The 11,586-nt window shown below is 50.0% G+C and overlaps 1 protein-coding gene across 1 annotated transcript; it reads left to right on the top strand.

Annotated features, from left to right (window-relative positions):
• The first annotated feature begins 5,048 nt into the window (after nucleotides 1–5,048).
• Nucleotides 5,049–7,385, top strand: Adm (adrenomedullin). Its single transcript, XM_013028718.1, has 4 exons — nucleotides 5,049–5,197; nucleotides 5,671–5,786; nucleotides 5,950–6,099; nucleotides 6,313–7,385. Exons 2-4 carry the CDS (start codon nucleotides 5,689–5,691, stop codon nucleotides 6,632–6,634), a joined length of 570 nt encoding a protein of 189 aa, XP_012884172.1. The 5' UTR covers nucleotides 5,049–5,197; nucleotides 5,671–5,688; the 3' UTR covers nucleotides 6,635–7,385.
• The last annotated feature ends 4,201 nt before the right edge of the window (nucleotides 7,386–11,586 follow it).

The following is an 11,586-nucleotide window of genomic DNA, read 5'->3' as shown; positions in this document are numbered from 1 at the left end:
GAAGGCACAACTCTTTATTCCAGCAAAAGCCTCAGCTATATACACTGTCTATATTTGTCAAATACTTGCATCACATTGTTCCAGGACCCACCCTGCCAACAAGTGTAGATAATATGTATCCTTTCTCATTCTATTTCAAACAATCTTTGTCTATCATACTCCCTCAGATAAGCCCCCAGCCCCAGAGGCTAAGAAAACCACTTCCTCAAATAAAAGGGCAAGTACTTGCAGCCCAGGGGGGTTGGAGTCAATGGCCAGGTGGCCTTTGCTCATGTGTTGCCAGCTCCTGGCACCTTAGGATCTGCAACATACCTGGAAGCAGGTAATTTGATGGTTATTCTCCATTCTCTTTGGTTTTAGATAGCCCCAAATGTCTAATAATCTATTAATGTCCCTTTATGATTGCTATGAATTTCTCTTGAAGCCATTTTTTTCTTGTTCTATTTTTGTTGTTAGTGTAACATTCTTCCTTGTGCTCACTACCTTCTCGGTGCTTATTTTCATTTGTCCTGTAGCAATCTATGCTCTTGAAGCTTTAGGAAAAATTATCTTTTGCCTTTCTCATGGCTGTTTCTGTTGTGCAAGAGTACAAAAATGAGGCACTGAGCTAGGGATGTAGCTCAGTGGTAGAGCACTTGCCTCAATATATTAGGCCCTGCATTTGATCCCCAGCCCACAAAAGAAGAAAAAGGAGGAGGAAGAGGAGGAAGGGAAGAGGAAGAGGAGGAGGAAAATAAAACAGCCAAAGCATTATTTTTCTTTATGCTGATGCTCTAGAAAATATTGTGTCATGAAAGATAACTGACAAGGGTTAACTGTCCTCTTTGTTTCTACTTCAGACCAGGATAAAAAAAAAAAAAAGACATAGAGTGTTTTTTGGTGCTGTATGTGCTTAGGCCCAGATATGATACAGTTAAGAGTGGGCCCTTACCAGAGCTTGCGCCATGCTGTGAACTAAATGTTGAATGCTATTGAAAACAAATAAGATATGCTGTGCTTTTGCTTTGTGTCAGAGTTTTTATGTTGGTCCATGTTCGGAAATTATATGGTTATTTTAAATTTTAACTTGTTTTATGTTAAATTGATTTCTGGAAATAATCTGTATTTCTGTCAGCTCCTTGGAGAAGTCAGAGATCCTTCCGTCCGCTAAATGCACTGGGATTTATATCCTGCTTTACTTTTCCTTGTGAGACCAAATCCGCAAGGCGGATTGTGTCCTTTCTGTAAACCACTTGATGTTATGACTCCAGGATGCATCTTGAACCTTGTTTTCAAGGGAACTTTGTAAACAAGTCCTAAGCTTAACAGGCATTTTGTACTGCAACATGAAAAATAAGAACACCATAAAATTTCCTGTTTGTAGAAAGAGGCATCTGAGATTAGCTAAGTACTTAGCTGCTCACATTGCAGTTATTCTTATTAATGTCATTGATATTATTTATTGTTTCTCATTACTTTTCTGAAAGATCTGAGTGTAATTATCCTAGTTTTAGAGACTTTGTGCACAGGGTTCACAGAGTTAACTGAGAAACCACCACCACACACTTTTTTTTTTTTTTTACTCCAAACATGACTAAGAATTTAGGGCCTGGGCTGGGAAGGTGGCTCAGTGGTAGAGCGCTTGCCTTGCATGCCTGAGGCCCTGGGTTCGATTCCTCAGCACCACATAAACAAGAAGAAAAAAGCCGGAAGTGGCGCTGTGGCTCAAGTGGTAGAGCGCTAGCCTTGAGCTGAAGAGCTGAGGGACAGCGCCCAGGCCCAGAGCTCAGGCCCCACGACTGGACCAAAAAAACAAACAAACAAGAATTTAGGGCCTAAAAATAATTCAATTGGAATACACAGAAGAAATTCAAACATCATTATTTAGCCAGTCTTTATGTGTATTTATGTTCATATCTATAATGTTAGAACATGCACACAGGCTTTGGGAATATTTTTTAATCTCACCATTTTAGGGGAAAAAAATTTGAGACAAGGTCTTGAGATATAGCCCCTAGTGGTCTCAAACTCACAATCCTCCTGTTTCAGCTTCCAGAGTGCTGAGATTACAGGCATGTGCCACCTCACTTGACTCAACTTTTTAAAATTCCTGGACACACAAAAATGGATCTTCATTAGCCAAGATTTCTTTTCTATTTTTATTTCTCTTTACTTACCAGGAAGATTTTAAGGATATTTCTTCCTTTCCTTCCTCCGCCCCTTCCTTCCTTCCACTGTTCATGCTCAATGTGAATCTACAATCATTACACTTGAGTGGAGGAAATACCAGTAACAAATCACCAGGAGCAGAACTCCCACTGTGGTGTTTACATCTAGGTAGAAGTGCTGAACCTAAAACCCATTCTAGTCATGTTTTTTTTTTTTCCTCCTTTAATGACAACTAGGAAAGACAACTCCACAGGAAGAAAAATAGAGGCCCAGATTTGGCAAAAAAAATCTTACAAAAATGCAAACACACACACACACACACACACACACACACTTTCTAAAATATGAGTTTTCTAGCAAAGTCCTCTAAGCTAAAGAATTGGCCCTGTTGTCAGGTGACAGATCTCAAGTGCCAGGGCGACAGAGTGCCCAGGCTGATAAGGTGCATGCCAAGGCTCTCAGGTGGGAATTCTTGGCACAGCAGAAACACCACTGGCGCAGGCACAGCAGCTTGGTAGAGTCACCCTCTCTCCACTCCTGTGTTTGTTTGCTTTACTTGTTGAAGCCTACTGTTTTGCAATCATGCTCCTTACTGAGAGCTAACTTTCCTTCAATCACCGGCTTTCCTATTAGATGAAGAAGCAAGAAGTTACTCCCAAAGAGCTCTCTGCAGCCTAAACCCTCTTGGGGATGGTAGGGTCTGGAAGGAAGGAGTCCAGAGCACCAGACTTGTTTGTGTCCAGACACCCTGGACAGACACCCTACAGTCTATGACCTCCTGGCCCATGCAAGCACGCGCCCAGGAAATGAAAGTAAAATTGGATCTGGCACGGACCCAGTCGGTGACAGGTAGTAGGATGTATACTCAGAGAGACTGACAGACGTGGCAGACAGGCTCCTCCGTGTGAGGGCGATCCTGGGGACAAAATGAAAAGAGAATGACGGAGACAGACAATAGTTAAGCTGGGAGATGGGGGCGGGGTGGGGGGGAGGACCCTTGGAAACCCAGCAGGTGTGCCAGTAGTACCTGCTATCCGCGGTGCAGACAGACCAGCCTCTTGACCTGGTCTGCTGCGGTGACCATCCTGTGGCCAACCAGACGGCCGGACACTGGCCAGTTCGTGGCGCTGCATCCCTCTGATCCACGGCGTTTCAAGCCCTTACCAGAAGCAGAGCCTGGAATCTGTCCCCGCCCATAGGTGAAACTCAGGTCTACTCAGGTGACTCTCCCTGGGAAGAAGTCCTCAGAAAAAATAACCTCGCTGCAGCCACTTCCTCCCCTGGTGCAATGTCCATGGTCCGAGAGAGAAAGGCTGCTGAGCCAGCTGAGCCAGCAATACTCAGCCCAGACCAAGCTATGGGCAAGGTCCCCAGCCACTTGCACTGGGTCTCAGAGCCATTATGGCAGACTAGGTAGGAGGTAGCTTAGAGTTCTGCTAGGGGACACATTCTAGATGGGGGTACTAGGGAGTGGACATGACTTGCCTCGTGTCCTAATTGTCAGGGAGTTAGCATTAGAAGCTGGGCTGCTAAGTGGTCCTTCTCCAGTGGCTAGTTGTTAAGACATCGGAATGAGCCAAAGGGTTATAGGACAGGGGAGACCCATACCCAGGAGTAGAGGTCCCTCGGAGCTGTGCCTTCCCCCTCCAGTTTTATCCCTAGAAGGGAAGACAGAAAGGGAGGTAACGAATCTGCTAGGAAGAACACCAACGGGTGACAAACATGTTTGAACTGATTCACCATGAACAGTCAACATCTCCTCGAGCAGAGGCTGGGACTCTCCTTTTCCCCTTTGACAACACGGTGACCCCAGACTAGAAGAATCTAGGATGCCGCACCCCAGTTTTCTGTGTTTGTTTGCCTGGCCAAATTAGGAGTGAGTCTATTGCCTCTTACCTACAGTGTGATTTGGGGGCGATATACTCCCCCTTTTTGAAGTTCAATTTCATACTTGGTGAGACAGGGAAAAAAGTAGTATTAGCTTCCTCACTTAACTCTCGGGTTAGTGTGAAGATCAAAAAGGACTGGGATGTGGCTGTGCTTCGTAAACTGTAAAGCGATTAACATACGTGAAGCCTTAGTGTGCTCTCAGGCAGTCAACTGTCACGTTCACAATGGGTGAAAGAAGACAGCCAGTCAAACTCAGGTTATAACCTTATAAGGCATAATTGGATTACAACGAGGGAGGAAATAAAACGGTATCATTCTTCCTAATTTTGGTTATTCCTGTATTTCCAAATAGGAATGCGAGTTCTGAAACTTCAGATAACTACCCCTTCCAAGACCCAATTCTCGACTCAGCTATTCCCAGCTTTGCCCTTGTGGAGAAATCGTCCTCGCCCATCCAGAAACTCCCCCCCCCCCGGGCTTTTATCAGCTCTGGAAGGACCAGGTGAGTCCCACCCCTCTGGACTCCTCTGGGTACTCAACTCCAGAGAGGCTCCAGGGGAGTCTGGGGTCGAGGCTCGGTCAGGCGCTGAGCCGGCAGGGGGCGCGGTCCACTTCAGGCCACGGCTCCCCAGCTCCGGGGCTTGGGACATTCACGAGCCCCCCAACCCCACCGGTTGGTTCTTGCAGCTAGCTGAATGCCAGGAGGACGCGCACTATGGGTTGTACAGTGCCCGGGGAGGGACGGGGGGAAGCCCCAAAGAAGCTGTGTTGGCCTTCTGCCTCGGCTTACCGTCTGAGCCCTGTGGCAGCTTCCTGGAGCCCATCTCCTAGTCCTCAGGGTACCAGAGACCCTTTACCCCACCACCAGAGGCAAGCAGTGCGCGCGCGCCCGAAGGCAGAGGCGCGCGCGTTGCCCGAGGAAAGGGAGGGGGAGAGGGCAGAGCAGGCCCCGCCCCTTGAGCGCATATAAAGCTCAGGAACTGGAGCTGGCCACTCAGTGGTTTCTTGGTGACACTATACCGAGCAGCTACAGCCTTTAAGCCCTTCTGGGTTCTTCTCATCGCCGTCAGTCTTGGACTTTGGGATTTTTGCCACTGACTGGAGAAGGACGTCTGGGACTTTTATCTTCCAAGTACTTAGAAGATCACCCCTTCAGCAGGTAGGTGCTAGACGGGCCCAAGGGGCGGGGGTGGGGTGGGGTAAGGATTTTGCTGGGGCCCAAAACTGGGAATGCTGGGTGAGGGGAACAACCCACTTTAGGGTGGGGGGGACCCTCTACGGAAAACACCCCCCCCATCTCGGGTACAGCTTATGCACACAGCTAGAGCTCCAGATCCAGTAACTCTGCTCCATAAGCTAAGTTCCAAAAAAAAAAAAAAAAAAGAGTCGAGCGGGGAACCTCTGGAGCCTGGCTCTGCAGCGGCCTCCCCGGCGGGGCCTGTCACTCGCGGGGCGGGTGCAAACGCCTCTGGCGCCTCTCTGCGCCCGGGGGAAGATAAGTGTCTGAGCCAAGCCGAGCTGGGGCTGAGCCCGCCCGCGCTGGGGGCCCCCCTCCCGCCTTTCGTGCTTTTTGCCCGGACAGTGCAATCGGCCCCGGTGCTCATGCTCCGCTGCTCTCTCTCCTCTTTCCAGAGTCTGCGCTTCGCCAGAATGAAGCTGGTTTCCATCGCCCTGATGTTCCTGGGCTCCCTGGCCTTCTTAGGAGCGGACGCCGCGCGGCTCGACGTGTCCTCGGAGTTCCGAAAGAAGTAAGTCCCCGTTCCGAGCCCTCCCCTTAAGTCCTGGTCCCTAGCAGACCAGGGAAACGGGGCCCTTGACCCCCCCCCCAGGAGTTAGGAGTGAACGGGAGCGGGAACAGCCGCTGGGACGTCCCCTGGACGGACACTCATTGGATCTGTTTGTGTTTTCTAGATGGAATAAGTGGGCTCTAAGTCGTGGAAAGAGGGAGTTGCGAGTGTCCAGCAGCTACTCCACCGGGCTTGCTGACACGCAGGCTGCATCTGTCCAGACTTTCTCTGCGCCCCAGGATGGGAAGGACGACGCCCGGAGCCCCCAGGCCAGGTAACCTTGCCGGGTGCGGGAGGCGTGCGGGAGGAGCGCTCCCTCTCCCTTGCCCTGGCCCTGCGGATCGCCCGGGCGGGAGTGCAGCTCTGGTGGCAGGAGCAATGAGACAGCTTCCCCTGGGCGTTCGGATGGCTCTGGTCCGTGGTGGTTAGGGCGAGAGTCCCGCTTGATGGGGTCGGGGGTCTCACGTGGCGTTCTTCTCTTCCCCAGCGGTCCGGACGCTGCTCGCACCCGAGTCAAGCGCTATCGCCAGAGCATGAACAGTAACTCCCAGGGCCTGCGCAGCTTTGGCTGCCGCTTCGGGACGTGCACGGTGCAGAAGCTGGCCCACCAGATCTACCAGTTCACCGACAAGGACAAGGACGGCGTCGCCCCCAGGAACAAGATCAGCCCCCAAGGCTACGGCCGCCGGCGCCGGCGTTCCCTGCCCGAAGCCCGCCGGAGCCGGACTCTGGTGCCTTCTGAGCCGCGGGCACTCTCGGCTCCGGCCTCACGGGTGCACCGAGGGGCCGATGACCTCCTTAGGATCTAGGTGCCTTAGCAGCATTGAACAATCGCTCAAGCGTCCTGTTGGCATCTCTGAGGCAGGGGGCTTCGGATCGGGACCAAGACTGTCCTGCAGAGACCTTGAGTCGTGGAGACACACACCGGCCGGCCACAGCCCTGGTTTGTTTTTTTTGCAGGGACACCCCCCCCCCCTCTTCAAGCCAGCGTTTCCTTCGCCCGGATCCGCCAGGATGCCCCAGGGAGGGGGGGCAGAGGAAGACCAGAGTGCCAGTCTCCACCGGGAAGAGGAGAAACGGAACTTTTTGAGACTCTCCAGGCAGGGCTGAGCCTGAACTCACGAACTGATTTTTCTCAACGGGGTGTCAACCCCCATCTGGGGCCCGCAAGCCTCAATATTACTTGAACTTTCCAAAAACCTAGAGAGGAAAAGTGCAATGCGTGTTGTACGTACAGAGGTAACTATCAATATTTAAGTTTGTTGCTGTCGAGATTTTTTTAACTTCAAATATATAGAGATATTTTTGTACGTTATATATTGGATTAAGGGCATTTTAAAGCAACTATATTGTCTCTTCCCCCCACACCCCCTATTTTAAAACGTGAATGTCTAAGCGAGGTGTAACATTTGGTTCGTGGTGTGTGTGTGTATGTGTATGTGTGTGTAAAGGAGTGTGCCTGATTGTGGAAGAAGGAAAAATCGTGTCTCTGTATAATCTATTTACATAAAATGGGTGATATGCGAACAGCAAACCAAATAAACTGTCAATGCTGATTCATTCTCGGCTCATGCATTTAGTGAGGGAGGGTCCTGGTCCCGATCCTGGTCGGCCTGGGAGCCATGGGGACCCCAGCGTTCTGTGGTCACAAGCCCTGCCCTCCGTGTTTGTGTGTGTGTGTGGGGGGGGGGAAGGGCAGAGGGGCGCAGAGCGCGTGTCCGGAGGCGAGTCAGGCCTTCGCGGAGGCGCCCCGGGTCACCGCCTCGCGTGGCGGCCCGGCTAGGCGGGGTAGGGTGAGACCCAGCGGGTGGACCAGCCTGGGTTCTTCGGCTTGCGCAACCGAGTTCCAGTTTTAAGGAGCTGTTCGTGGAACCTTGCGAGAAGGCGTGCCTCGGAGAATTTGGGGGTGTTCCCCCCCCACACTATCTAAAGTGGGACAATTCATCCTACCTCGGTGGGTGTGCAAGTGAAGTACAGAAGTGCAAAAGTGTGCGAGCATCGCGGGGGAAGCCCGTAGTAAGCCAACCCATTCCTTCCCCGGGCCCGAGCGTCCAGGAGGCCAGCGGGCGCATACGCGGGGTGGCAGCGCCCCCTGGCGTCCGCTTCCAACAGGCGCCACAAGCCCCGAGGTAGTACGTGCGGTTTAATAAGTTCTCCTACGTGGGAGTCAGCACACAGCCTTAATGAAGGAGGAAAGAAAGAAAAAAAAAAAACACAAAACAGTTTGCAGATGCCAACCGGGGCCCCCTCCCCCAGACCTGCCGGGCGGCTCGCTGTTCTGGGACAGTGACTCAGCGCCCACACGCTGCGCAGCGTGCAGCTGCTGGTCGGAGGCGGGCTGAACGGACGTGCAGCCGGAACCGTGCGCCTCCGACGGCCTGAGACCTTCATTGTTCCGCCTCTCCATGCAGCTCTCCTCTTCCTTCCTCCTTCCCGAGCCCTCTTCATGGTCTCTCTGGCCTTCGCTTCTTTCCCTCCTTCCTTCTTCTCCTTGCTTTCTGTATGCTTCATTCTCTTGGAAGGCTGCCCCTTACCCCGACCCCCCCCCCCCCCCCCCCCCGCCCCCAGTTCTGGTGAGAGGTGCTAAGCATTAAGCCCTCACTGAGTGATTGGAAGGGCTGGGGCCTGCGAATAATTAGGACAGAAGGGGAGGGTAAGGCAAGGCAACCTATCTGCTCATGGCATTGGCACCTCTGATTTTGATTTCTCTGCTGCATTCTTCTCAGTTAATTACCTAGCGAGCTAAAACAGAGACTCATCTTTTTTACTAATTATTTTTAAGTAGTTGTACAAAGAGGTTTCAGTTCAACAAATTCGTTTATAAGTACAATGCATCTTGATTAATATTACTCCTGCCATCATTCTCCCCCAAGATGAAGACTCTTGGCAGTCTTTTAAGAAGTTTCTTCTGGCCTTTCTCTGGCAAAAACATATCTGAAATGTTAGTGTTTCTAGGTTCTCAGGAGCCCTGCTGGTAGTGAAAGTCTGAAGGTGGCTTGGAAGATGGAAAAGGCTCCCTGGTGGCCTCATCTTGCTCAATTGCCTGTGACAGGGCCTCAGGGGCCAGGCTGGCTCTTCCTTGTAGAAGAAGCTGCAGCTGCAGAGTGGAAGAGTTCCTTAGGGCCGGATCCAAAAGCAACCTGATTTGGAAGCCTAGCAACAAGAGACACCTGGCTGTCCACAACGCCAGCCTTCTATATAGTTCATTGATCTTCACCATTTTGTGTGGTTCACTGGGAGATGGGGATACAAATGCAGCAACAGACTTTTCTGCCTTGAAAGATCACCTAATAAATATTCCATACTCACACATGTAATAGGTACATGGCATAGATGAACGAAAGAGTGAGGGGTCGGGGGACACTCCAGCCATGCAAAGGCTGCACCAGAAGGGGTTTCTGGGTGGTCTGAAGGGGCTACCGAAACTACAGTGCAGAGCTCACTTCGACCTTGCAGACAGTGGCTCAAGATTAAACACTCACCCTTTTCCTTGAGCTGAGGTTTGTCCCACAGCCACAGAGCCCTCCAGCCAAACCTCACCCTGGCAGAACTTCAGCCACCAGACAGAGCTGCCAAAGGCAGGTTGGGCACTAGCTTAAGGCTGCTGTGCGCAGGGAACAGGCATCTAGCCTTCTGTGGAGGGAGTCTTATGACTTCAGGGAATCTAAGGCAAGTGAAGCTGAAAGAGGTCAGCTCTGAGAGCAAAGAGGCAGCTGCTCAGCTGGAGTCCTTCCCACTACCAACCCTGTGACTGGAGACATTCCTGAACAGACAGAGACCCTCTTATGGCCAGCCTGGTTACGTGTTGAGGATTAACTAAAGGTCACCATGAAACCATGAAAACTCTGTCATCTGTCCAACCAATGTTTTGATTTCTTTTTTCATAAGGTGCTGAAGCTTATCAGGGTAGGGACCTCTTGATGCCAAGAACTCATCATTTATCAACAGAGCTGAGTCATTTGTGAGCTGATTTGACCTGTCCACAGCTGAGAAGTACTCACGTGTGTTAACTGCAGCTACTGTTGCTGGCAATGGGAATGGTACCACCGATTTGTAATGAACTGAGGTGGAACAGCTAAGAATGGAGGGGAAGAATTGCAAATGATTCTTGTTTTAACATTCAGTTCCTGTCAGATATTCTCCCAGCAACTTCTATACCTTATCTCATCTAGTTCTTACAGCAGCTTGATGAAATAGGTATTGTCTCTATTTGTAGATAAGGAAACTGAACCTCAGAGACATAAAGTAACTTAGCCAAGGTCACACAGTGAGCAATAACTGGTGGGACCTGAATTCACACTTAAGTACTATAGGCTATTTTGGTGCTATGAAGACAGATGTAAAGTAAAAAAAAATATATATATATAGTTTTTGGCTGATCTTGGGGCTTTAACTCCAGGCCTAGGTGCTGTACCTGAGCTCCTTTTGCTCAAGGCTAGCACTCTACCACTTGGCCACAGCACCACTTCTGGCTTTTTCTGCTTAAGTGGAGATAAGAGTCTCATAGACTTTCTTGCCCTAGATCCTCAGATCTCAGGCTCCTGAATAGCTAGGATTACAGGCATGAGTCACCAGTACCTCAATAGTAAGATAATTTTTTTTTTTTGGTCGGTTGTGGGGCCTGAACTCTGTGCCTGAGTGCTGTCTCTCAGCTCTTCAGCTCAAGACTAGCACTCTACCACTTGAACCACAGCGCCACTTCCAACCTTTTCTGCTTATTTGGTGCTGAGGAATCGAACCCAGGGTCTCATGCATGCAAGGCAAGCACTCTATCACTGAGCCACCTTCCCAGCCCTAGTAAGATAATTTTAACATGTAGTTTCTCAAGCCAGTTGTCCCCAAATGGCCTAGACTACCAGGGTGTCTTGAGTCAAGGTGATTTACACCTGTGGTTCTGAAAAGATTTGCATAAGGGTTGGTAGGTTAGAAGAGAGTTGTTTCAGCAGCTGTACACTCAATAACATGCAAAATATAAATAAATGAAGTTCATTTTGCATTCTTGGTCCTGATTTGAAGCAGGGATTATACATCAGGAATAACCATTTCCCCCCCTGAGCTAAGCCACTGACCTCTTTGGTTTGCATTGCCAAATATAGTTAGAACATACACTGAAGGCCTAAGAGCTGGCTTCTGAGGGAAAGGCCTTCTGAGCTATTCTTGGCAAAACACAGCCCCATATTGTAGGTCGAAGTCGCCTGGAAGAACACCTGTGTCTACAAAGCTGCAAATAGAGTTTCCACCCTTGAGGTGGGACCTTTTGTCTTGGCAACTGCTGGTCAAGGGAGCTTTTCAGAGGATGTTCAGAGCCAGCTCAGACTTGGGAGTCAGGAAGGCTGCCCCTCCTTTCTCCAGCAAAGCAGGAGAGGGCCTAGTGATCCTGAGTCCCACTGCCAAAGCTGGGCTGGAGGCTGGGTCTTCATTTGCATGGGGAGAAGGGTGAGGCTAGATAGCTATCTAGTGGTCCCACTGGTCTTGTTCCAGAGCTATTTTGGAACATTTTGGAAAAACAATAAAATGACTTTGGCCACACAAGCAGCTGACTTTAGTAAGTTGTTATATACTTATTCAGTGGTAGATAAGTAGTTCTGAGTAGTTGGATGAATTTTTAAAATACTAGAAAATGTGTTTTATTTAGTATGCAATATTTATTCAGGGTAGCAAAAAGAGAAGATCCACTCTTTTTTTTTTTTTTTTAATTTGGCCAGTCCTGGGGCTTGAATTCAGGACCTAGGCACTGTCCCTGAGCATCATTTGCTCAAGG

Source organism: Dipodomys ordii, unplaced genomic scaffold, assembly GCF_000151885.1.
Source record: "Dipodomys ordii isolate 6190 unplaced genomic scaffold, Dord_2.0 Scaffold113, whole genome shotgun sequence".
In the NCBI taxonomy this organism is placed as follows: domain Eukaryota; kingdom Metazoa; phylum Chordata; class Mammalia; order Rodentia; family Heteromyidae; genus Dipodomys; species Dipodomys ordii.
The sequence above is the reverse complement of the archived record's forward strand: the minus strand, read 5'-3'. Positions and strand labels throughout refer to the sequence as shown.